This window comes from Penicillium psychrosexuale, assembly GCF_028828465.1.
Source record: "Penicillium psychrosexuale strain IBT 29551 chromosome Unknown utg000002l, whole genome shotgun sequence".
Lineage (NCBI taxonomy): Eukaryota > Fungi > Ascomycota > Eurotiomycetes > Eurotiales > Aspergillaceae > Penicillium > Penicillium psychrosexuale.
In genome coordinates, this window is record NW_026643187.1 from 5,169,325 (window position 1) to 5,194,366 (window position 25,042).

Here is a 25,042-nt window from a genome sequence, read left to right on the forward strand (position 1 = left end):
AGGAACTGGACGATTGATACGAACTCACTCCTACACTATTAACCTCCTTTCAATCGCCATAGAGTGACATAAACATGCCGCCGAAGTATGCGCTGTCCGACTCTGAAGCTGAGGGTGAGGCACCCAGCACTCCCTCTGATCAGATTCTCGGGAAGACCCTTCGTGACCAAGTGGCTGCAATCTTCAAGGCGGGAAATTTGGAGGAATTGACCGTGAAGCGCGTGCGACTTGCTGCGGAAAATACACTAGGTCTCACAGCGGGGTACTTCAAGACTACAGGTGACTGGAAAGCGCGGAGTGAAGATATAATCAAGGACGAGGTGGTGAGTCTTGTTTGCATTTGCAGTGCTTCTTTAGCTTGCGCAGCTTCAGAGGAAAGGCACTGATTGCGATGCTTTACAGGGAATACAAGATCAGGCAATACTAGATCCACAATCACAAACCCCTTCTCCCTCGAAGGCCAAGCCTACTACCCTTGCGAAGCGAGCAAAATCCGAGACCGCAACAAAGCCTAGGAAGCGCCAGAAGACTAAGATGCCGGTATCCGATGAGGAAGATGAGCTACCGGCCCCGCCATCCGAGACTCATGAGGTCACAAAGCCCAAGAATCGATCGAAGGCACCTATAAAAAAGGCACCCGGGAAGAAGGTCTCTGTACAAAAACACAAGGACATGTCAGACGCTTCTGATTTCTCCGGTGATGAGAGTGACGATGTCACAAAGCCGAATAAACGATCGAGCACGCCAGTGACAAAGTCCCCTTTGAAGCAGTCGCCAGTGAAGAAGTCGCCAGCAAAGAAAGCCTCCGTACCAAAACCCACAAAAGATGTATCAGATATTCCCGATGACGCTTTGAATGCCACCAACCCGAACAAAGATACCAAGGATGATTCGGAAAGCGAGATGTCGGTGGTGCTTGACGAAGAGCCCCAGCCTAAGGCCCCACGCAAGCGACAGAAAAGTGCCGGAGAAACTGCAACCAAGACGAAGAAGAAAGCCACCAAAGCCACCAAAGCCAAGGAGGAGGATATTAGCCCGGACCAGGCTGAAATCAAACGACTGCAAGGGTGGCTCGTCAAATGCGGGATCCGTAAGCTTTGGGGTAAAGAGCTGGCGCCATATGACACCCCTAACGCCAAAATCAAGCATCTCAAGGGGATGCTTCAGGATGCTGGAATGACTGGCCGGCCATCTCAAGAAAAGGCAAACCAGATCCGCGAAGAACGGGAGCTGAAAGCGGATTTAGAGCAGATCCAGCAAGGCGCAAAACAATGGGGTGCTGTGAGTGACGAGGATAATGATGAGGAGGCGAAGCCTCGGCGTAGGCTGGGCCGGGGACGACAGTCGCTTGCGTTCTTAGAGAGTGAGGGCGAAGAGACTGATTGATGGATAGCATGGGGTCCGTAATGAATGAATTTGTCGGACCGATGAGCTGCCATGAAATCGGATGATGCGTTCTATCACTTTGTATTTCATACTTCATAGTTCATAATGTCCAAATATATAGCAATAGGAGTCTCCCTCATCACCCGACTTTCGGTCTACTCATGCGCTGCGCAGTCAGGCTGAAGATGGCAACAGAAGAGATGAAGAGGACGAGATTGTAAAACTAAACTTGTTAGCATGATCAAATCAACTCGAGGGGTCCAATGACATACAGCTTTTCGCGAGTACTCGTTCTCCTCCGCCTCGGTTCTAGCCTCGACAAAGAGGCGTCGCAAGTTAGGGAGGTTAGCCTGCAGAAGTGTTAGTCTTTGTAGTTGGATAGTTTGACTGATGTAGAATAAATACCATTTACACCGTGATGGTCTGGACTAATGGCAAAATAAATGAAAGGGAGAGTTAATGGCCATAGAGCGGGAGAGTCCAGAAGCCACCATTTGTGGACAACTTTGATCGTCCGAAACACCCTTTCTCTCCTTCGCCCCCATTCCTCCTCGAAATCTACCCACCCCGGATTGTTCACGCACCTCTCTGTGTTTGCGGACAAAGTGACGAACAATCTCGACAGATTCCATTCCCTGACCTCGCGCGACCGTGAAGCTCCCAATCCCCCGCAGTCGCCAAACGCTGCTCGAATCCCACCCCAATCCCATATCTCTAGGCGGAGGCACGACCTAGTCGTTGCTGAAGCTTATACATCCTCGCCATGGCGATGAACAAGATCCGCGGCGCCTTTGCGGTGCCTCGGAAAGGAGAGACATTTGAATTGCGAGCTGGACTTGTGTATGCGGCCCCCTCCACCATGCGCTGGCCACCTTGCCATGGCGAATGATGGATGATATTAACTATTATGACAGTTCCCAGTATGCGTATGAACGGTATGTATGGCAGTGAATCCTCAGTCTGGCCTGGTAGTATATGGCGAAGACGTGGTTTGGCTGACAATGCAACAGGAAGGAATCCATTCAGAAGACAATCATGGCCATGACCCTAGGAAAGGATGTTTCGGCCCTGTTCCCGGATGTTCTCAAAAACATTGCTACGTCCGATCTCGAGCAGAAGAAATTGGTCTATCTCTATCTCATGTGGGTACCACCGTACAACTCAGGGTGGCTACGTATGCTGATCGGTCGAATCTCACTTTCAGGAACTACGCCAAATCGCACCCTGATCTATGTATTCTCGCCGTGAACACTTTCGTGCAAGATTCGGAAGACCCCAACCCACTGATTCGTGCGCTGGCAATCCGGACAATGGGTTGTATTCGGGTGGAGAAGATGGTGGACTACATGGAAGAACCGCTGCGCAAGACCCTCCGAGACGAGTCGCCCTATGTTCGCAAGACCGCTGCAATCTGTGTCGCCAAGCTTTTCGATCTGAACCCGACAATGGCCATCGAGAACGGGTTCTTGGAGATGCTTCAGGAGATGATTGGAGACCCCAACCCCATGGTCGTCGCCAATTCGGTGACCGCACTTCAGGAGATTCAGCACACAGCACCCGAGACACACGCTCTACAGATTACCGGTAACACTCTGCGGAAGATGCTGATGGCTTTGAACGAGTGTACGGAATGGGGGCGCGTGACTATTCTCTCAACTTTGGCCGAGTATAAGACTACCGACGTGAAAGAGTCGGAGCACATTTGTGAACGAGTCGCTCCTCAGTTCCAGCATGTTAATGCCGGTGTGGTTCTTGCGGCAGTCAAGGCAGTGTTTTTACATATGAAGAACGTCAACCCTGACTTGTCGAAGACCTACCTAAAGAAGATGGCTCCGCCGTTGGGTATGCTCGCTCGCTGCTCTCATTACATTTCTTTTTTACTAATTCGATATAGTTACATTGGTTTCATCAGCCCCCGAAGTGCAATACGTTGCATTAAGAAATATCGACCTTATTTTGCAAAAGGAGCCTGACATTCTCAACAAAGAGCTCCGCGTTTTCTTCTGCAAATACAATGACCCCCAATATGTCAAGTTCCAGAAACTTGAGATCATGGTACGCATAGCGAACGATCGCAATGTGGACCAGCTCCTGGCTGAATTGAAGGAATATGCCCTTGAAGTCGATATGGACTTTGTCCGCCGAGCTGTCAGGGCAATCGGCCAGGTTGCCATCAAGATTGAGAGCGCCAGTGAGCGTTGCGTTAACACGTTGTTGGATCTCATTAACACCAAGGTGAACTACGTCGTTCAGGAAGCGATTGTTGTCATCAAGGACATCTTCCGGAAATACCCTGGCTACGAAGGTATCATCCCGACTCTATGCCAGTGCATTGATGAGTTGGATGAGCCCAATGCTAGAGCGGCACTCATCTGGATTGTTGGAGAGTATGCCGAGAAGATTAGCAACGCGGGTGATATCTTGAGTGGCTTTGTAGATGGTTTCAACGAAGAATTCTCTTCGGTTTGTTCTTCCCTCCTGGTATATGCTACCACCTCGACTAACCTATCTAGACACAATTGCAAATCCTCACAGCTGTGGTCAAACTCTTCCTCAAGCGGCCCGAGAAGGCACAGGGCCTGGTGCAGCGGGTACTCCAGGCTGCGACATCCGAGAACGATAATCCCGATGTCCGTGACCGAGCGTATATCTACTGGCGTCTTCTTTCCAATACCAGCGATCCAAACGCGACAAAGAACATCGTGCTCTCGGACAAGCCCCCTATCGTCACCACGATACATTCACTGCCACCGGCGCTCCTCGACCAACTCCTTTCCGAACTGTCTACTCTCTCTTCCGTCTATCACAAGCCCCCCGAGCAGTTTGTCGGCCACGGCCGATTCGGCGCTGATGCTGTCATGCGCGCTGCTATCGAGTACGTATTCAATCCCCTGTGTTCTTCGAACATGTCGCTAACCACTCCTCAGGGAACAAATCCAAAACGCGCGCGAGAACCCATTGGCCGCGGCTGCTGCCGCTGCCGCTGGCGGCACCGCAGGCCCCGCACAGTCGCAAAACAACGTCGAGAACTTGCTGGACATCGATTTCGACGGCGGTGCTCCTGCCTCCGCACAAACCGAGCCATCCGGCGGTCTGTCTGGCCTGGAGGGTCTGGCTGGTACCCCCGTACGTGTAGCGTCCCCTACAGCTGGTACCCCGACAGCCCAAACAAGCAACAACCTGGATGATCTCCTGGGCGTGTTTGGAGACTCTGGTGCTGCTCAGCCCTCATCGAGCGGTGCCAACAGCAGTGATATCATGAACGGTTTCTCTGGTCTTGGTCTCTCTGGTAATGCGGGTCCTTCTTCAAACAACCAGACTAAGAAATCCAACGACGACATCTTGTCACTCTTCTAGAGCAATGACAGTGATGATATAGCCAAGTGTGTTTAGCCCACCTTACTGGTTGATGTTATTTCGGGTGTTTTCGCAAGCGAGCATCTGAATTGAACGAGATAGATTGTTTTCTTTTAGTTGTTTAATTTTGCTTGCATCTTTACCGGATTTCAAAAGGCCTGTACATTTCTGCCCCGAATATCAATTTCTTTATGAGTTTTTGGCAAAGCTGCCCTCATAGAATAGCATTTACCGAACATCCCTTGTAGTGGAGAGATAGGCCAGCGAGATGCAAATAGCCTCCTGCTTTTTCTCGGCCGATGCAAGCCACAACTCCACCGCGTGCGAAAAATAGGAAAAAAACCTCATCCCTGCGCTTTGACCCCACAAATCTCTGACATCTGTGCATGAAGTATATCGTCCAATGTATCACAGCAGACTCTGTCTATGCAGGAGATATGTACTATGCAGATGCTGCTATGCTAGCTCAACTTATCTCCCCTACTCCACCTAGATAGACATCACACACGTTATGGGCCCTTCAAATTGCGAATTCACACAAAACGGATCCATCGGATAAGAACGCGGCTTACCAATTAGTGATTATACCGAGGTTTTTCCTTTCCAGTGTCAAACGCCGAGTTGGAATCGGGGTTCGGACCTGTCCCGCGTCCAAGAGTATAAATGGGGCAAAGCTCCCGGAAAAGTTGTGCACGGTGAACACTTTCAATCGGACAACATGGCGGAAACAGACTACAAATTCGAGGGCTGGATGGGTCTCGACCCTAGTGCCGGCGAGGGCAAGATGGTCTGGCAAGAATTCGAGCCAAAACAATGGGAGGAAACCGATGTTGATATCAAAGTGTCTCACTGCGGCATTTGTGGCTCTGATTTACACACTCTCCGGAGTGGCTGGGTATGTTTTATGTTTTCCGTACAGACGCAGCGTTGTGCAATATCTGTATAAAAAAGTATTAAAAAAACCAGCAAACTAACATTCCACAGAGACCTACTGCCTACCCCTGCTGCGTAGGCCACGAAATTGTCGGCACGGCCGTGCGCGTGGGTAGCAAGGTATCCAACATCAAGCTCGGCGACCGCGTCGGTGTCGGCGCGCAGAGCGAGTCCTGCCTTGGCCGTCTCGGCGACTGCGAGGAGTGCGCATCAGGCCTGGAGAACTACTGCTGCAAGAAAGTCGTCGGCACGTACAACAGCGTCCACTACGACGGCAGCAAGTCGTACGGTGGGTATGCCCGGTACCACCGTGTGCCTGGCCACTTCGCCATCAAGATCCCCGATGCCATCTCGTCGGCTGATGCTGCGCCCATGCTGTGCGGCGGTGCCACCCTCTACAGCCCGCTGAAGCACAACAACTGTGGTCCTGGCAAGCGCGTGGGCATCATTGGTGTTGGAGGACTGGGTCACTTTGGCTTGCTGTTTGCTAAGGCTATGGGGGCTGATCAGGTTGTTGCTATCTCCCGGAAGCTGGCTAAGAAGGAGGATTCGCTGAAGATGGGCGCGGATCTTTATATTGCGACTGATGATGAGCCGGACTGGGCTACGACTCATGCTCGGTCTTTGGATTTGATTGTTTCGACTGTCTCGTCTACTAAGATGCCGTTTAACGACTACCTGGGTCTGCTGAAGACTGCTGGGTCTTTTGTGCAGGTTGGTCTTCCTGAGGATGGTGGACTGTTCGCTCCTGTTCGGAGCTTGATGCGTCGCCTGAAGCTGCAAAGCTCCCTCGTTGGTAGCCCCAACGAGATCCGGGAGATGTTTGAGCTTGCTGCTGAAAAGGGAATCCGCCCGTGGGTGGAGGTCATCCCAATGAAGGATGCGAATAAGGCGATTGTAGATATGGATGATGGAAAGGCCCGCTATAGATACGTGCTTGCTAATGAGTAAGAGCTTGTAATTAGACAGCTAGAATAGACGAGAGATGTGCCCACGAATGAAGATCGAAGTGTTAAAAGTATAGCCGTCTGGTGTATCTGTATAGATTGGTCTACATTAGGGCCAATCAAATCACGCACGTGAGCGCCGTTCTCGGAGGCGCTATTCCATTTTGGGAACTCAGATTTCCCCCGCGGTGGAATGAATCATTCCGCCTCTTCTTCTCTACTTCGGCTTCAAAGAATTTCTGTCTGAGTCAATTGACGGTCGCATCATGTCTCCTACACTATCACAACAGTATTTAAGTACCCGCGGTGCTGAGTACGGGGTGAGTTGGAAAATAACAGTTCCAAGTTTCATTGCAAACATGTTACTCACCAATCTGTCTGTCTCTCTAGAGAACCTTTGAAGATGTTGTTCTTCAAGGCCTGGCCTCGGACGGTGGTCTCTTCATCCCCGAGGAAATCCCTGCTCTCCCTAAATCATGGGAGACCGAATGGCGCGATCTGAGCTTTGAGGATTTGGCGCTCGAAATCATGTCGCTCTATATCTCTACGGACGAGATTCCCCGAGAAGATCTCAAGAGCATTATCTATAAGTCCTACTCGACTTTCCGACACCCCGAGCGCACTCCATCCGTCCTCCTCGAAAAGAACCTCTACTTGCTCGAGCTATTCCACGGCCCGACCTTTGCGTTCAAGGATGTTGCGCTAAGTTTCCTCGGAAACCTGTTCGAGTATTTCCTTGTTCGAAAGAATGCTGGAAAGACTGGCAAGGACAGGCACCACCTTACCGTTGTCGGTGCTACTAGCGGCGACACTGGTTCGGCTGCTATCTATGGTCTTCGCGGCAAGAAAGACGTCTCGGTCTTCATTCTCTTCCCCGATGGCGGCCGAGTCTCGCCTATCCAAGAGAAGCAAATGACAACTATCTTGGATCCTAACGTCCACACCCTCACCGTGGCGGGCTCCTTCGACCACTGCCAGGATATCGTCAAGGCGCTGTTCGCCGATGCGGACCTTAACTCCACCCACAACATCGCCGCGGTCAACAGCATCAACATGGCCAGAATCTTAGCCCAGATAACCTACTTCTTCTACTCCTACTTCTCCCTAACCAAAACCCCCTCGTTCACCAAGGAATCCAGCGTGCGCGTGGTCGTCCCGTCCGGCAACTTCGGCGACATCCTTGCCGGTTGGTTCGCTAAGCAGATGGGTCTCCCCATCGAGAAACTGGTGATTGCCACCAACGAGAACGACATTCTCGATCGCTTCTTCCGCAGCGGCGGCCACTACACAAAGAAGGCCCTCGACGCGCCCACCGACCACGGCGTGAAGGAAACCTACAGCCCAGCCATGGACATCCTCGTCAGCAGCAACTTCGAGCGCCTCCTATGGTTCCTGTCATACAAAACCTCCAGCGGCAACGAAGCCGAGCGCCGCAAGATCGCCTGCGAAAACGTCAGCGGGTGGCTGAACGAGCTCAAGACCAACGGCGGCTTCCAAGTCCCCAGCGCCGTCCTCGAAGCCGCCAAGGTCGATTTCGAGAGTGAGCGCGTCAGCAACGACGAGACCATCGCTATGATCCGTGATATCTACAAGACCTCTTTCCCTAAAGGTCTTGGTCCCGGCTCCGCCAAGAGCTCCAAGACCGGGGGTTACATCCTCGACCCCCACACTGCTGTTGGTGTTGCTGCTACGCGCCGCTCATTGGCGCGCAACCCTGAGGCTATCCATATCTCTCTGTCCACTGCCCACCCGGCTAAGTTTGCCAGCGCTGTGGACCTTGCTCTGCGTTCCGAAGATGGTTACAACTTCACGGAGATCTTGCCCCAGGAGTTCATTGGTTTGGAGCAGCGTGAGAGTCGGGTAACCCCTGTCGGCGAGAGTGCTGGGTGGCAGGGTGTTAAGGAGATTGTCAAGGCGGAGCTTGAACAGGAGTTGCAGGGTTTGCGATAGATCCGGACTTGGCAAGAGAAATAACGTGTTATGAAATTCACCGAGTTGGTGAGATTCAACGGGAGGAGCACGTGTATGCTGAGAAAATCTTTTGTTGTAGTATACACATGTTGGAAACGTTTTCACTGTTTCCTCCCTTCTATTAAAATATATTTCCGGTTTTTTTTACACCTATAATCTGAGGGCTTGTTGAATCGATACTGAAAATGACTGCTCAGATCGGACGAGTAGTTATGTTATCCTAAGTATTAGTACTATTGATGCCGGATAATGCCTGAAGAGATGAAGCTATTCAGAGATCACATGATCTGTCAATATCGGCGTTATTCATCAAGTGGGATGACCGGTGGAACTTCATTGGTGACTTTCCTCGCCCCACCGGAGCTGTCATTACCTTCTCTTTTCCTTTCGCCTTCACTTTTGCCATTTCATTTGTGAAATCGAAAGGTTGGCAAAGATTCTGCACAATGCCACCTCCTGCCGATATTATCCCCTGGTTCCAATGTGGCTATCCAGATTGCAACGCTAAATACCGGCGTAAAGAGCACCTGAATCGACATCGTAATCATCATGATACGGAAATCAATCTCGCCTGTCCTTATTGTGAGAGTGTCCTGACCAGGAAGTGAGTAGTTTCTTCGATCCCGTGGGAAGACTCTCAACTTAGAGAGTAATCAGTGACCTGTTGCGACGCCATGTCCGAACTTACCATCCGCAAAGAGAACTGCCTCCGTCTCGAAAAGTTAGGGCATGTAGTGCATGTCATGCACGGAAAGTCCGTTGTGAAGGTGTATTACCATGCAATGCCTGTCAACATCGCGGCGTCCTCTGTGTGTCTACTGGGGGTGAAACCGTAAGCGACCAACAATTTTCGATCGATGATCTCTGCCCTTTGCCGCCTGTTTCCACGATTGATGATTCCGTTTCTGACGCTCCCCGGTGGATTGCTCATGACTATATTGATATTTACTTTAATACTTTCCATCCAAGATGGCCGTTTCTCCATCGAAGTACATTTGACTTCGCCAAGGAACCTTGTGTACTTGTTCAATCCGTTGTCGCAATCGGACTTTGGGTGAAAGGGACTCAGGAGGCACGAGACGCATCGATACGTCTACATAATCGACTATGTTCTGCATTTTACGCTCAAATGGTGAGAAGAAGAAGCATTATAACATTAACTGCATATAGAATTGTGTGTTGATATCGTCCTTTTGCTCTAGGACCAATGGTGCATCTCCAACTCGAGTTCACGCCAACACACATGGCCTATAACATCATTTCAAAGTGTGCTCATGAATATCATTCTTTCTCTTTTCATTGCAAGAGAAAATGCTAGTACAGATTTGAGCATGCGATTCCGATTACCAGACGACAAATACGACCTCTTGGCTGCGCTTGTTCAAAGCTGTCGAAAGTCGGGGATCTTCTACTACCCTAACATGCTTCTGCAACACGATGCCGATGCACCACTTGCGCTTGTATATGTGAGCGTTGAAGAGATCAAGAGATTTGGACTAGCCCTCTATAAGGTGTGCCGATTGTCCACTCCCACTTCCTTTGACTTGAGCGGGGAATGTTCCAATGGTGGCAGAAACGATCTTTTGACCCTGGCCGATTTGTCCTTTTGCATGCCAGACAGTGATGAGCTGTGGAATGCTCCATTGGGCGGGGAGTCCGAGGTGTTGAACAAGTCTGATTCATCCGCGGTCGGACGGGATAATGGAGATGCGAAAAACTGGATATCTCAAGCATCTAATCTTCTACATGACGCACGAGTTGGCTTTGATTGGATATAGCAGAACTATCATAGAATATGCGGCTATTTCGCCATATATCAAAATGCAGCCTATAAATGCAACGATCGAACATATTCCCTCACTATTTTCTTGACAAATACCTTTGTAATATTTTTTGTCAATAAACGTACATTGGACCTGCACCTTCGCCACCCCGAGGTCCACAGTCACCGATCTATGACCGGGTGGGATGGCCGTGAAGTGATCGGCCTGTCCAGGTGGGATGGCCGACCCGTTTCCCCGCAAAACCATAGGGTTTCTAAGCAAAGCGTAACGAAGTACATATAAACCGACTCTTCTTTTTAATATCGAGAGTTCCTACTGCAACACAATCCAATCCTCCATTTTCCAAAAACCTCTTTACTATACAATGGCTTCTACCGCTCAATCCTTCCGTGAGATCGTCGGGATTCCCCGCTCCTCAGCTTCCCCAAAGGACTCAACCCTCATCATTATCGACGCCCAGAACGAATACGCTACAGGCGCTCTCAAGACCGAAAACGTTACAGAAACCCGCAAATCCATTGTCAAACTACTGGAACGTTACCGTCAAGCCGGTAACGGCAAAAACATCGTGCACGTCGTCCACGAGGTGCCCGAAGGCGCACCCGTCTTCACGCCAAACACTCCCTTGGCACAAGAGTTTGAGGAACTCACCCCTAAAGCGGGCGAGAAAGTAGTCACCAAGAACTTTCCTAGCTCGTTCGCAAAGACCGATCTGCATGCCTATCTGCAAGGTCTAGGCGATGTAGGAAAGAAAGTCGTGTTGGTTGGCTATATGGCGCATGTCTGTGTCTCCACCACTACCCGAGCGGCTGCTGAGCTTGGATATGATGTGCTCGTCGTGAGGGATGCAGTTGGTGACAGGGATATCCCTGGTGTAAAGGCCGAGGATCTGGTGTCTGTTGTGTTGAGTGAGCTGGCGGATGGTTTCGGGACTGTCGTCTCCGAGGAAGATATTCGTGCATAGGCAACTGATGCAATCTGAAACCGCGAGGACTATTGGATCATATTCAAAATCTTCGGACTGTATGAAATTCTTTCCTATTTCCGGGCCTCTAATATACACACATTGTGCCGTGTTCTGATAAAAGATTCTTAGTAAGGGAAAGTGATCATCGCGTTTCGGGTAAAGGATTGCCAAAACATGCCAAGCACGGACGGGTTTGCGGGGCAATCAACGGCTTCCAAGAGGTTCATGTCAATGGATGCCGGTCCATACCTTAATTGTCTCATTTCCCCATTGCCTTTCGGATAATTTCCGAAACCCGTTATGTCCCACTACCGCGGAAGAACTGACAGTCTTGGCAATGGAAGTACAACGTATAGATAGTCGACATCTGTTGAACACGGAGGAAAAGGGTTGAGCTGGAACCTGCAGTATGCAATAACCTTGGAGCTGCATGTCTCAGTTCAAGGCTAGAATTTGAAATTTTTTTGCCGACATGTGGCAAGGGGTGTGACCCTGGAAGCACCGGCGATGCCGTCAAATGAGAGAAGGAAGTAAGCGCGTGGACCCGAGATCCAACCTCCCTTGACGCTGTTCCTCGTTCCTTCTCGTGTTCCTTTGGCCTTGGATTGTGCTGGTTTGATGGTCGATAGAAAAATCTGGAGTTCATATGACTTGGTCTAGAAAACAGAGCGAGGGAAAGAGATGTTGGCTTCCAGGTTGGGTTTGATATTTCTGAGCCCGGTTTCTCCCATAGTCTTGCCCGTATGTAGCTCACCTTTGTTCTTTTGTCCTCTTTTGCTTCAAGTCAATCATTCCAGATAGCCCAATGCATTCGTATTGATCTCCCAGCTTCCTCTCCGAGACTGTTCATTTTTAGAGTATTCTCTCGCAATAGGATTCAAGGTAGCGAACGAGCAGGATAACGGTCTAACTGTATGTAGTAGCGAGTAGTATTGGTTTATGTAAGAGACTTAATAGTAATAGTGATAGTTAATCAAGAGTTATATCTAAGGAAGAGAACAGATGCGTGGATTATTAGTAAGAACCCGGAACGATAGGATGATAATTAGTGAAGATATCATTAGCCACCGGTATAAGTTTCGGCTACTGTATAGTTTAATGCGGTCTTCGGAAGCTTACTTTACTTAAATTGAAGGAGGAATATGATAGAGTCCTACTAGTATATGCAGTTGCAACTCTGGTAACCGATATTCCGAACCCTAAAACCATGGCCACGTCCGAAAGTCGAGCCGAATCCCGACTTATTTGCCTGGGTTTACGGGTTTGCAGGTTCTGGCGCAGTCTAGACTCTGGACTTATATGGGCATTGAAGGTGGGAAGTCATGACATCATTCTCCATCTACGTCTTTAGTCTATTAGACTTGATTGCTTTATCAAACGGCTAAAATCTGTACCGAGTTAGAGGCGCACGTTCTAGAATTTTGATATCATTTATTGAGAATGTCCTAATCTAGACCTTTCTGACGATAATCTCTCGGTCATACCGAGTGATAGGTTCCCTTTACCGAGTTCCAACCTTAATATACATATTGGAAGTTTGGTCGAGCCTCACAAGGCTGGCCAGTGTTGTGGGCTTCGGAGTCTTTTTACCGCAAATTCTTACTTCAACTTGATGGGCATCAAGCTTTTCAGTTGTAGAAATCAGGCCATGATAGATAGTCGGAACCGGCAAAGCTTCGGAAAAATCGGAAGTAGTAGATGTCAAGCATACATTTTCCATCTATAAATCAGTATATGTTCCACCTCAAGTTCGCCTTTGTGCAATTGTTGAATCGTGAACTTTTACAGAATTCTGAATATACCTTCAATATGTGTTTTTGCGGGATGTGCTCTTGCAACTCCGGTTCGAAATCAGTCGGGTCACAATCCGTTGAGAACCTGGTCTATGAAATTGTCAAACCGAGCTTTCCTTGCGGTGAGAAGCTCAGCAACAGAAGATGCTTCCGCAGAGCTTCGAAGATCCTTCTCATCGGTGAGGTGCCTGGCTCAGAGTTATAAACAATCCATAACCCAACGCAACAGGATCCTCGGGGTGTGGGAAATCGACCGTGATCAAAAAGCTACGGATGCGGTTCGGTCGAGACATTTCTTCTCGCGAAAAAGAGGAAACCCGTATTGTTGTTTACGAAAACATTTACAGTGCTCTTGCATGTGCTATTCGTGAACTACAAGCCCAGGGCCGTCTCCTGGACAATGCGGACGATGGTGTACGAGTTCAAACTTCAAAAACCCCATGGCAATGCACTGACGCTACTAGGTCATTCAAACATTTTGGAGCTCAAATCAGGAATTCGGAATGACCCAAAGTCGATGGAACTGCGAATTGCTCTTATCGATGCGGGAATTGTGTCATAGAGCAATTGTTCTGGCCACTGCTCTTCGATTCATCAATCCGGAGAGCTATCTCAGAATGTACGCAGCTGGGTCATCTTGCAACCAATTTCCCCTCTCGAATTCCATCATGGACCCTTGCTAATGTATGACAGGTTTCTTTCTTCCTACAGCCACGTTCTCCAGCCCGAGTGGAATCCTACCGAAACAGACGTAATACAATGCTATGTCCCAACCAAGTCGTTGAGTGGTGCATGGATCAGCAAAGACCTCATAGCATTGGAGGCCAATACTAAACATACGACACAAAAAGAATTGTCCAAGATTATGCCATTAGTTGACGGTATTGTGTGCGTCGCGGATATTTCAACTCTCGACTACCGATATATGGTAGACCCCGGGAAAGTGAGTCTAACTATGCCACTCCCCTTCGCTTCTAACCCAGTTGCTCACCAAATCAAGACTCAATTCAATGAATCACTGGGCCTTCTCGAGGAAGTCCTAGGCAGCCGGGGTCCACAGCGGAAGCCAATCCAGCTCTTACTGAACAAAACCGACATACTGCGCAGGAAGCTAAAGCACCTGGGAGTATCCCTATATTCCGAGGGCGGACTCTTGCGGTATTTCCCTGGTTCGGCTGAATCCGTGGCTAAGTGCTTCAAGGAGCATTTGGGATACTGCGACGAGTATTATCTACGGGAGATTTGTGCTCTGGACGCAACATGGATGAACCACTTATTCAAGGTGTGGCGCGAAATGATGTTCAAATCAAAGCTTCTCGCTGCAGGTGTTATGTGAGAGACCAAGAATGGCGATTTTATCTGTATATACATGTTACATATCCTTCTCATCTGACTTTAGCCAGGTTTCTTAGACATCAGTTAGACCTCCCACTTCTCATGATTAATGAACAACCAACTATTTGAGAGATTTATGCTTGACAGTAACCGAATTCCAAGTGATTTCATAAGTCTGAGCCATTAAATAGCCAATCCAAGTAAGTCTATGTGGCAATACTCTCTCCAGCCACAGATGTCATGACGTGGTCCACTTTTCAAGTAAATCATAGTTAAGTTTTATCATCTTGAAACCTACCTTACTTCTTATTTTTTTTTTCATAAAGTCTGAATCTCTATCGTTATCCATCTCTACCTACCATCCCTAAATCTGTACTGAATCGGCATGCTTTTTCACAACAGAGACTCCTCCTTTCACTCGACAGATACCGCCCAGAATTCGCCGGATTCGGCATCCTATCATGAAAATGATAAACCTCCATCATCGCCATCTGTCGAGCTCGTGCCAGGTCAAAAAGGTCGACTAGCTGGTGGGAAGTATCTCAAACCTTCCACCTCCCACCATGAACACTTCACAACCCTTGATTTCGACTTTCCTTTAACTGGCACCAAAGCGATAGTCCAAGGTGGTAAGCAATATATCTTGATTGACTACACCTTTGGAGACAAAGAGAATCCATTCAATTGGAGCCCTTGGAAGAAGGCATTAGTCTCAGGCCTCCTTTGTTTGATGACCCTGTTCATCGGCCTAGCGACTACCGCCTACAGCTCTGGTATCACCCGAATGTGTGCAGATCTCGGCGTCTCCTTGGAGCTCGGGCAATTGGGTCTGTTCACCTTCAACATGACCTGCGCATTGGCACCATTGTTCCTAGCACCTTTCTGCGAACTTGCTGGGCGACGCATTGTCTACGCGGGTGCATACGTGGGGTTCTCGATTATGTTTATCGGCCTTGCACTAGGCAAGAATATTGCAACCATTCTCGTATGCCGAGCGCTGCTAGGTCTGTTTGGTTGTGTAGGGACTATTCTTGTCGGAGGTACCTTTGGCGACATGTACCACCCCGAGGATCGAGCTATCCCTATGGCCTCGTTCTCGTATGTCGCAATCCTCGGTACCGTTGCTGCTCCAATCTACGCCGGCTTCATCGACGAGACAATTGGCTGGCGTTGGATTGAAGGAATCCAAGGTCTAGCGAATATCCCTCTTATGGTCATCATCGTATTCTTCTTTCCTGAGACTCGGGGCAGCATGATGCTTTCTAAAAGGGCCAAGATTCTACGTTCAAAGACGGGTGATCAACGCTATGTCGCTCTAAACGACCTCGAAGCACCTAATTTGAAGCGTATGCTATACAACTCTTCCGTGAAAGCAGTAAAGATGCTTATAACGGAACCTGTTGTTTTCTTCTTCGGTCTTTGGATTAGCTTTGCTTGGTTCTTGACTTTTCTCTTCTTATCCGTGATTCCTATCACCTATGAAGAAAAGAAAGGCTGGAGCGAGGGCGTTGCCGGCCTCCCATACATCGCGCTCTGCATCGGAACGACCCTCGGCTTCATGATGCATTTCCTCCAAATCCACAAATACAACACAGTTCATAAAGACAAGACCGATGAAGAAATGCGTCCGGAAGCCAGACTTTACGGTGTCATGTTTGGAGCCGTCGCGCTCCCAATCGGCCTGTTTATCTACTCCTTCACACAATACGCATATGTACATTGGATCGGGCCTATGATTGGGCTTGGTCTGATTACTTTTGGGATTTTCTTCATTTTCGAGTCGTGCTACAGCTTCACGTCGGATTGCTACGGTGAAACTTCCTCTTCAGCGATTGCTGGACAGGGATTCATGAGAAATACGCTCGGCGCCGTGTCGCCTTTATTTGCTTCCCAGTTCTTTCATAATGTGGGCAGCCAATATGCAGGCCTGATTCTGTCGATCATTGCGGCTTTCTTGACTGCGATCCCTTATGTGTTGTTTGTTTATGGTCCGGCTATTCGATCTCGATCTAAGCTGGCGAGTGTGCCTCGGCGTCGGCCTAGCTCAGGTCTTTGAAGACTATCAGTGCGGTGGAGAAGGTCCGATGCCGGATGAAGAATATTTGAGTCACATTTTCCATAGGGATCTACGTATTGGACTATTGACCCACTCAGAGGAGAAGAGAACGTAACAAAAACAGAAAGATCTACATGTGGGCAGAGTGTATAATTACTGAATAACGGTATAGTTAGTGGCAGTAACGTGGATAATTTAAGATTTACAGATTCTGAAACATTTGTGATAAGAATTTCAGATATTTGCATTGTGGGAATTTATTACCTTGACTAAGCCATGTAAAGCTCACTTTGTTGAATGCAAATGTATCAGAATTTCAAGCAGAACACACTGTACAGGTTGTCAAGCGTTAAGACTTGTCATTCTTGGACTCCGAAATCCAGGCCTACCTTCAGGGCCTGATGCGTAGATGCAGCCCCAAAGGTGTCGTATGCGGTTGTTGCATCGTCGAACGAATAATCTGCAACAAACAATCAGATAAAATGTCGTCGGGGTCAGGTTTAGAACTTACGATGCGTGACTAGCGAGTTGACGTCCAACTTGCCCTCTTTCACTTGCTGCAACAAGGAGGGGATTGAAACCGCATTGACCAGCGACATGTGGATACCTAGGACAAATTAGCAAAAGAAATAAAGCATCAATCAACACTTGACGGACTTATGTTGCGGTCCCATAGTTTTTCCAAATGTAAATCCACCTTTTTGCCATGGACTCCCATATTCGCGATGCGCCCGCCAACGGCCACCAGCTCTTGACACAATTGGAAAGTGACTGAAATGCCAACCGCCTCGATGACAGAGTCAAATCCTTCATTTTTGGTCAAGTCCAGGAGCTGTTTCTTTGCGTCTGGAGCACCAGAGTTAACCGTATAATGCGCACCCAATTCCCGCGCCTTCTCTAAACGCGTATCGTCCAGGTCAACCATAACAATCATGTCAGGGTTCTTTAGACGCGCAGTAAGAAGAGCTGCGATCCCCACCGGACCCGCGCCGACAATTACCACGGATCCTGCTGAGTGGACGTCTGAACTGAGCACACCGCATTCATAGCCTGTCGGCAAGGCATCCGAGAGGCAAACCGCATCACGTGCGTCTATAGAGGAATCCAAGCGGTGGAGCGACCGAGTTGCGTGCGGTACGCGTACGTACTCCGCCTGGGTTCCATCGAGATGGTTGCCAAGAATCCATCCTCCGGATTCGCAGTGGGCGGGAATACCTCGCTGACAGTAACGGCACGACCCACATGATGTCATGCAGGAGATAACCACTCGGTCACCTACTTGCAATCCTTGCACGGTGGAGCCCAATGCCTCAACAACCCCAACGCCTTCGTGACCCAAGACAACGCCAGATTCTGCGGTTTGGATGTCGCCTTTGATGATGTGCAGATCTGTTCCGCAAATGGACGTATGCAGCATTCGCACAACTGCGTCCGTGGGCTCCTGGATGGTTGGCTTGGGTCGTTCTATGACTTCAATTTTGCCATTGTTGCAAACAAGACCCTTCATGGTTTCGTGGATTAAAGTGTAAGAGGTGTGGGAAAATTGTCGGTGCGGGTTGAAGGAAGGAAAAGAAGTCGACGGCGTGATAGGAGAAATGGAAGGGTTGAGTCTTTGGGAATTTATATACCAGCTCTGGAGGGGTGGAGAACGTGGTAATCGTCGAGGATAGAAAGATATGGCCTTTATTGACGTCAGGCAGCCTGACTTGGTGGACCTAGAAAACTAAAACAAGGCATTAGTCGTGATAGATATGCTTATGCATTGTGTGTGGGACTCGTACATTGTTCATGATGTGGATGTTGGAAACAGATCGCGGTTTCGGGGGCACCTCGGAAATATATCAGCCAGATCAGCTGATTGTAGAGAGTTTCGAGTAATTTCAATAGCTTCGGGCGGAGGAAGGTGATTGGTTCAGCCGTAAGAACTAGTTAACTAGCCTGACTCCTGCTCGTACGTTATTGAGTTATCCTCGTACGTTTGCCGTTAGACGGATAAGGAATGTCTTGGCCGGCCTAACATATCCGAGAATATGCATCTTTGACTTTCGCATGATTCAAGCACTGAGTCATGACGAAGAACAATAATATTTTCTTTGTGCATTATCAATTTTGGATCCATTTGGCCGGAACCGGAAGAAGGTGGCTTCATTGGAATAGGTGGCCTCTACAGTATCAAATGAGTTATACAGTTGCCGTTAAACTATATACTGCGAGTGACAATATCACAAGTTTCAATCAGTCGTAAAATAATACCTCATATCATGATCATAAGACATACTATAAGAGAGGCATTAAAGAATAGAATCATGATATTTGCTAACAACCTTTCCGTTCTCATCTTCTATCTATACGCTTGAACCGAATTTTCATATGCCATTCATAGTGAACTGGACAAAAGCGTCAAGTGAATAACAGAATATCAGTGCAGCTAGAGAGAACGCCTTTGGAAATTCTATAATCAACGAATTCGAATATTCCTACAATTAGGGCTAATGTGTGGAGTTTCCTCGGAAATTTCTTAAAACAAGATAAATCGACTTTTCATTCAATGCATATGCTTCTCAAACGAAATATAATCTTCAAAACATACAAAGAGCAAAATAATCCAAGCAATAGACACTATATTACTATTAGTATACTTAAAATAAGACCGATAAAGTTCACAAAAATCTCGAAATGACCAAGCAACCGTTCTTCTTTAATCCTTCGGCCCTGTTAAAAGCAAAAGGAGAAATTCCAAGCGGGGCATAGGCCAGGCATCCAAAAAAAAATACTGAAGGTACCATGAGGTCTCTGATCCACACCACGAGGACCAGAGAGGTCAGGAACCGAAAGGGATCCGGATCTCAATAAAGAGATGGATCGACCGTCGAGGCTTCTCAACTGATTTACAGGAGAGCCATGAGGGCAACAACACCAGCAAGGAAGCCAGCAACGGGCTTGACGCTGGAGGCAGCACCGGTGAACTCACCAGCGGAGGGAGAGGCGCCGTGCTGCTCAGGGGTAGAGGGCGCCTCCGGGGCGGAGGGGGTAGGAGAGCCGGAGGGCTGGGCAGCGGGCTGGGACTTAGCAGGGACGGCGGGGACAGCGGGCTGGGACTGTCCAGGAACAGCGGGGACAGCGGGCTGGGTCTGGCCAGGAACAGCAGGAACAGCGGGCTGGGTCTCGCCGGGAACAGCAGGGACAGCGGGCTGGGTCTGGCCAGGAACAGCAGGAACAGCGGGCTGGGTCTCGCCAGGAACAACGGGGACAGCGGGCTGGGTCTGGCCAGGAACAGCAGGAACAGCGGGCTGGGTCTCGCCAGGAACAACAGGGACAGCGGGCTGGGTCTCGCCGGGAACAGCGGGGACAGCAGGCTGAGTCTCACCAGGGACAACGGGGACAGCGGGCTGAGTCTCACCAGGGACAACGGGGACAGCGGGCTGAGTCTCACCAGGGACAACGGGGACAGCGGGCTGGGTCTCGCCGGGAACAGCGGGGACAGCAGGCTGAGTCTCACCAGGGACAACGGGGACAGCGGGCTGAGTCTCACCAGGGACAACGGGGACAGCAGGCTGGGTCTCGCCGGGAACAGCGGGGACAACGGGGGTAGCGGGCTGGGTCTCGCCGGGGACAGCGGGCTGAGTCTCGCCAGGGACAACGGGGACAGCGGGCTGGGTCTCGCCGGGAACAGCAGGGTGAGTCTCACCAGGAACAACGGGGACAGCGGGCTGGGTCTCGCCGGGGACAACGGGGACAGCGGGCTGGGTCTCGCCGGGGACAACGGGGACAGCGGGCTGAGTCTCACCGGGAACAACAGGGACAACAGGGGTAGCAGGCTGGGTCTCGCCGGGGACAGCGGGGTGAGTCTCGCCAGGGACAACAGGGACAACAGGGACTGCGGGCTGTGTCTCGCCGGGGACAGCGGGGTGAGTCTCGCCAGGAACAACGGGAACAGCGGGGTGAGTCTCGCCAGGGACAACGGGAACAGCGGGGTGAGTCTCGCCAGGGACAACGGGAACCACGGTGGTCGGCACAACGGGAGCAGTGGGGCCTGCGGTGGGGCCTGCAGTGGCAGGCACAGTGGAGTTGTAGAAGGTCAAAGGCTTCTCATCGCACAAGGTGCACACGGTGGTCTTGGTGATGGTGATGGTGCTTGTTCCGGTGACGGGCACAGTCCAGGTCTTAGAGCCAGAGGTGATGGTAGACGAGTAAGCTGGAGATATTGTTAGAATGTGTAGTTCAAGTGGTACGAATTTGGTAGAGGTTATAGGACTTACTAGGGCAGGTGGTGGTCACATAAGTGAGGGTCTTGGTGGTGCCAGGCTTCACAGGGAAGTGAGGCTTGGTGGTCTGCTCGGGCACAGTAGTGGTTCCGTTGGCCCAGGTGGTGGTGCTGTGCTCGGGCACCGGGGTGGTCGAGGTGGTGTACGGGGTGGTGGTATTGCTGTACACCGGGACGGTGGTGCTATACACCGGGGTGGTGGTGTTGTGCACCGGGATGGTGGTGCTATGCTCGGGCACCGGGGTGGTCGACGTAGTGCACGGGGTAGTGGTGTTGCTGTGCACCGGGATAGTGGTGCTATACACCGGGGTGGTGGTGTTGTGCACCGGGATGGTGGTGCTATGCTCGGGCACCGGGGTGGTCGAGGTAGTGCACGGGGTAGTGGTGTTGCTGTGCACCGGGATAGTGGTGCTATACACCGGGGTGGTGGTGTTATGCACCGGGATGGTGGTGCTATGCTCGGGCACCGGGGTGGTCGAAGTAGTGCACGGGGTGGTGCTGTTGCTGCTGTGCACCGGGATGGTGGTGCTATGCTCGGGCACCGGGGTGGTCGAGGTGGTGCACGGGGTGGTGGTGTTGCTGCTGTGCACCGGGATGGTGGTGCTATACTCAGGGACCGGGGTGGTCGAAGTAGTGCACGGGGTGGTGCTGTTGCTGCTGTGCACCGGGATGGTGGTGCTATGCTCGGGCACCGGGGTGGTCGAGGTGGTGCACGGGGTAGTGGTGCTGTACACCGGGGTAGAGGTGGAGTGACTGTGCACCGGGGTGGTGGTGGTAGAGTGCACCCGGGTGGTGGTGCTATGCTCGGGCACCGGGCTGGTCGAGGTGGTGCACGGGCTTGTCCACGACTCAGACGACTCAGTGGACTTGCTCCAGGACTCGTAGGTCGAAGACTGCTCGGCCGGCTTGGACCAGCTCTCGCCCCAGCCCTCAGCCTGGGCAGGGGTAGCAACAGCAGCAGAGCTCTGAGCGGCGGGACGGATGAAGTCCTCGCCACGAGCCTGCATGATACCGGCAAAGGCCGGGCTGGCAAGAGCCAGAAGAGCAACGGAATTGATCATTTCGAGAGAACAAAGTCTTAACAAACAAACTTGGAAAGATAACGAGTGAAGAGATGATGAAGAAAGTTTCAATGATGGACACAGATGAACGATCTTATATGCCCTGTTTGAGAAGACTGGTTCCAAGTCATGACGGATATGGTGTGCCACGGTCGTGTCCAGGTCAGAAAGGTAGACCTGAATCACAATGTCACCATATGAGGCCGAATGCAGGTACTAGGACAGCTCAACTCCAGATGGCAAAGGCACAGATGGAAGGCCATTGGACAAAATCCTGCGCAATGATACATTCATATGGCAAACTCAGATGCAAACGTGACAGACTGTAGTTTCATTGGGGTAAGTGGTGCAGGAGGTCTCCATCTTCATCCACTAGAGTAACCTAATGCGGAAGCATGGAAAGAGCTTGGCAATCTCCATACGTCTCCACAAACTGCGAGAGTAGTGAGCAAATCCCCGGCGGGACAGCATATTGCTTCATTGCGATAGAGAAAATCGTTTAATAACGGTTCAAGACACATGTGTTTTGGATTATGTGGCCAGCAAAATGCTCATTCTGGATCTCCAGGGTTAGCAGGGCGGTAGCCATGACACCTCCGGACCGGGGGATAGTAGATCATATTCAAACGGAACCACAATTGATATGACAAGGTTCCTCCGATTGGGGCTACAGACCCCACGGAGACGAATAGCCTCGCGGGCTAAGCTATTGGACCAGAAGCAGGCAAAATCGCAAGTACGAATAGGCGTGATTCCATCCAAGATTGGATCTCTGGAATGTGGGAATAGCCTCCGATTGAGTATAGGGGCGTTCCATTGGTAGGTGCCACCTTGAAAGAATGTACGCGCGAGCTCGACGTATTTCCGGAGCACAACGATCCTATAGGCTCGCAAGACATCTTTTCTTTGAGTTATTAATCGGATGTGGCCCATCGTAGCATCGGCGGCTGCAATCAATGACGGGGACATCTCAATCTAGTATGTTGTACTGGGTTAGGCCAAGCCCCCACTGCGCGAAGATGGGGCTTTTGCCGCATTAACAATGTGGCTCTCATCAGAGATTGATATCGGATAAGTCTTCAACCAATCCGAGAATGTGATCTGTGCAGCCTGCACGGTTGTTATTCCATTTTTTTGGAACAGCAGGGAAGTCTAGATGTCATCCACGGATCCTGGTGAATGAGAGGTACAGCAGTGAGGTACTACGCAGATTTGGCCGCAAGCGGTAAGTGGATGAGCATAGTACCTTGATATCCTGACTGCCCTCCATAGTAAAAGCAAGGAACAACCCGCTTTCGGTCATATATGATATTTCCATTTTAGGATAGCACGTGACGTAGGGCTTAGGGCAGACGCGTGCACGGGGCATCGCGCGTCGCGCGTCGCGCCTTCCTGTTTGGGTCCAATTAAGCCCCGGAGAATCTTGAAAAGAGCATTTGCTTTGCCCATTCGCCCACAATGCCTCACTCAGTATCATCTGGCTCTGCGCAGAATGATGATGAGATGCCGGATGCCCCTCCAGTCGAGACCTCAACTGAGACTCGTGTCAGACTCGAGGATATGTTCGACGGCGATGATGATGATGATGACGATGAGGAGTTCCCGGCTTCCGCAGATGTGAAGATGGATTCTCCGCCAAAGGAAGAGTGAGTGCTAAGCTCTTGTACAGTAACATTGGACTCGACTGCTGACAGAGGCTCGCAACAGGCCTCCAGCACCAACACCATCGGGTGTGGACCCAGATATCATGCTCGCCTTTTATCAACGACTTTTCCCCTTCCGATACCTCTTCCAATGGCTGAATCATGGAATTGTACCCACAAAAGACTTCGGCAACCGCGAATTTGCATTGACACTGCAAAATGACGCCTATCTCCGGTACCAATCATATCCAACTGCTGACCTGTAAGGCCCGTTTCAACCTTGATTGTCGGATCCCGTTTGAGCTAACACGTATGCTCAGGTTCCGGAAAGACATACTTAAAATGAACCCTTCTCGTTTCGAAATCGGACCTGTCTATAGCACCAACCCACGCGATCGGAAAACGCTACGAGGCGGTCAGATGAAGCCAGTCTCGAAGGAATTGGTTTTTGATATTGATTTGACTGATTACGATGATATTCGTACATGTTGTGTCAAGGCGAATATCTGTGCTAAGTGCTGGTCATTTGTGACAATGTCAATCAAGGTCATTGACACCGCACTACGGGAGGACTTTGGGTTTGAACACATCCTCTGGGTTTACTCTGGTCGTCGTGGTGCTCACGCCTGGGTATGCGATCCCCGTGCGCGCAACCTCACAGATGACCGACGCCGAGCCATTGCTGGTTATCTTGAAATAATCCGCGGGGGGTCACAAAGCGGGAAAAAGGTCAACATCAAACGGCCACTACACCCCCATATTGTACGCAGTCTTGAGTTGCTCAAACACGACTTTGCCCGGACTACACTCGGTGATCAAGATACATTCGAATCTGCCGAGCAGGCAGAACGCCTTCTGTCCTTGTTGCCTGACAAGACCTTAAACGACTCCTTACGGAGGAAATGGGAATCCTCTCCAGATCGTGCCAGCACCAGCAAATGGGCCGATATCGATTCACTTGCAAAGACCGGTAAGAGCAGCACGTTAAACCCGGCGACGCTCAGGGATGCGAAGCAAGATATTGTCTTGGAATATACCTACCCACGCCTGGATGCCGAGGTCAGCAAGAAGATGATTCATTTGCTCAAGAGTCCCTTTGTTATTCACCCCGGCACTGGCCGTATTTGTGTTCCCATCGATCCTCGCAATGCGGAAAACTTCGATCCTCTTTCCGTCCCGACGGTGATGAACCTACTTGCTGAGATTGATGAATATGACGCGAAACACTCTGCCGGCACAGCGGAGGCAGATATCCCCGACGTTGAAGGCAGTGCGATGAATGGCTCCGACATTAAGGGTAGCCGTAAGGTGCAGGACTATGAAAAGACCAGCCTGAAACCTTATATCGATTTCTTCCGTTCCTTCATCGCAGGCCTCATCAAGGAAGAGCGTGCTGGTAAGCGTGAACGAGATAATAGTGGCCCTGTTGTCAAGGCTGATCCTATGGAATTCTAACCGCATCATGTTCATGTTTGTTCCATTTGCCTAGCGTTGCCATAGGATTATGACTTTATGTTTTGTTAATTACCTCCACCGAATTTTACT

The 25,042-nt window shown here is 50.2% G+C and overlaps 12 protein-coding genes across 12 annotated transcripts; 9 read left to right on the forward strand and 3 right to left on the reverse strand.

Moving 5' to 3' along the window:
- Positions 1-74: 74 nt before the first annotated feature.
- N7518_003099 (putative transcriptional regulator) lies at positions 75-1,386 on the forward strand (the record flags this gene model as incomplete). Its single annotated transcript, XM_057184026.1, has 2 exons — positions 75-323; positions 403-1,386. 2 exons carry the CDS (start codon positions 75-77, stop codon positions 1,384-1,386), a joined length of 1,233 nt encoding a protein of 410 aa, XP_057045476.1.
- A 139-nt stretch (positions 1,387-1,525) lies between these two features.
- On the reverse strand, positions 1,526-2,096 carry N7518_003100 (DUF5310 domain-containing protein; the record flags this gene model as incomplete). Its single annotated transcript, XM_057184027.1, has 3 exons — positions 1,526-1,609; positions 1,659-1,736; positions 1,878-2,096. 3 exons carry the CDS (start codon positions 2,094-2,096, stop codon positions 1,526-1,528), a joined length of 381 nt encoding a protein of 126 aa, XP_057045477.1.
- A 53-nt stretch (positions 2,097-2,149) lies between these two features.
- On the forward strand, positions 2,150-4,743 carry N7518_003101 (putative AP-1 adaptor complex subunit beta; the record flags this gene model as incomplete). Its single annotated transcript, XM_057184028.1, has 7 exons — positions 2,150-2,226; positions 2,301-2,321; positions 2,397-2,528; positions 2,591-3,228; positions 3,281-3,849; positions 3,900-4,261; positions 4,314-4,743. 7 exons carry the CDS (start codon positions 2,150-2,152, stop codon positions 4,741-4,743), a joined length of 2,229 nt encoding a protein of 742 aa, XP_057045478.1.
- Positions 4,744-5,461: 718 nt separating this feature from the next.
- Positions 5,462-6,627, forward strand: N7518_003102 (NAD(P)-dependent alcohol dehydrogenase; the record flags this gene model as incomplete). Its single annotated transcript, XM_057184029.1, has 2 exons — positions 5,462-5,638; positions 5,728-6,627. 2 exons carry the CDS (start codon positions 5,462-5,464, stop codon positions 6,625-6,627), a joined length of 1,077 nt encoding a protein of 358 aa, XP_057045479.1.
- A 262-nt stretch (positions 6,628-6,889) lies between these two features.
- Positions 6,890-8,573, forward strand: N7518_003103 (threonine synthase THR4; the record flags this gene model as incomplete). Its single annotated transcript, XM_057184030.1, has 2 exons — positions 6,890-6,943; positions 7,014-8,573. The coding sequence occupies 2 exons, from the start codon at positions 6,890-6,892 to the stop codon at positions 8,571-8,573; spliced, it is 1,614 nt and encodes a 537-aa protein (XP_057045480.1).
- A 467-nt stretch (positions 8,574-9,040) lies between these two features.
- Positions 9,041-10,372, forward strand: N7518_003104 (Zn(II)2Cys6 transcription factor domain-containing protein; the record flags this gene model as incomplete). The annotated part of the gene is made up of 3 exons (XM_057184031.1): positions 9,041-9,198; positions 9,252-9,726; positions 9,797-10,372. 3 exons carry the CDS (start codon positions 9,041-9,043, stop codon positions 10,370-10,372), a joined length of 1,209 nt encoding a protein of 402 aa, XP_057045481.1.
- A 370-nt stretch (positions 10,373-10,742) lies between these two features.
- On the forward strand, positions 10,743-11,342 carry N7518_003105 (putative isochorismatase family hydrolase; the record flags this gene model as incomplete). Its single annotated transcript, XM_057184032.1, has 1 exon — positions 10,743-11,342. One exon carries the CDS (start codon positions 10,743-10,745, stop codon positions 11,340-11,342), a length of 600 nt encoding a protein of 199 aa, XP_057045482.1.
- A 2,299-nt stretch (positions 11,343-13,641) lies between these two features.
- On the forward strand, positions 13,642-14,474 carry N7518_003106 (uncharacterized protein; the record flags this gene model as incomplete). The annotated part of the gene is made up of 3 exons (XM_057184033.1): positions 13,642-13,757; positions 13,850-14,081; positions 14,139-14,474. The coding sequence occupies 3 exons, from the start codon at positions 13,642-13,644 to the stop codon at positions 14,472-14,474; spliced, it is 684 nt and encodes a 227-aa protein (XP_057045483.1).
- Positions 14,475-14,858: 384 nt separating this feature from the next.
- On the forward strand, positions 14,859-16,529 carry N7518_003107 (uncharacterized protein; the record flags this gene model as incomplete). Its single annotated transcript, XM_057184034.1, has 1 exon — positions 14,859-16,529. The coding sequence occupies one exon, from the start codon at positions 14,859-14,861 to the stop codon at positions 16,527-16,529; it is 1,671 nt and encodes a 556-aa protein (XP_057045484.1).
- A 359-nt stretch (positions 16,530-16,888) lies between these two features.
- Positions 16,889-18,036, reverse strand: N7518_003108 (zinc-dependent alcohol dehydrogenase family protein; the record flags this gene model as incomplete). The annotated part of the gene is made up of 3 exons (XM_057184035.1): positions 16,889-16,989; positions 17,041-17,136; positions 17,187-18,036. 3 exons carry the CDS (start codon positions 18,034-18,036, stop codon positions 16,889-16,891), a joined length of 1,047 nt encoding a protein of 348 aa, XP_057045485.1.
- A 1,381-nt stretch (positions 18,037-19,417) lies between these two features.
- cspA (putative cell surface protein) lies at positions 19,418-21,854 on the reverse strand (the record flags this gene model as incomplete). Its single annotated transcript, XM_057184036.1, has 2 exons — positions 19,418-20,724; positions 20,789-21,854. 2 exons carry the CDS (start codon positions 21,852-21,854, stop codon positions 19,418-19,420), a joined length of 2,373 nt encoding a protein of 790 aa, XP_057045486.1.
- A 1,458-nt stretch (positions 21,855-23,312) lies between these two features.
- N7518_003110 (DNA primase subunit PRI1) lies at positions 23,313-24,952 on the forward strand (the record flags this gene model as incomplete). Its single annotated transcript, XM_057184037.1, has 3 exons — positions 23,313-23,500; positions 23,562-23,759; positions 23,818-24,952. 3 exons carry the CDS (start codon positions 23,313-23,315, stop codon positions 24,950-24,952), a joined length of 1,521 nt encoding a protein of 506 aa, XP_057045487.1.
- Between the last annotated feature and the right edge of the window lie 90 nt (positions 24,953-25,042).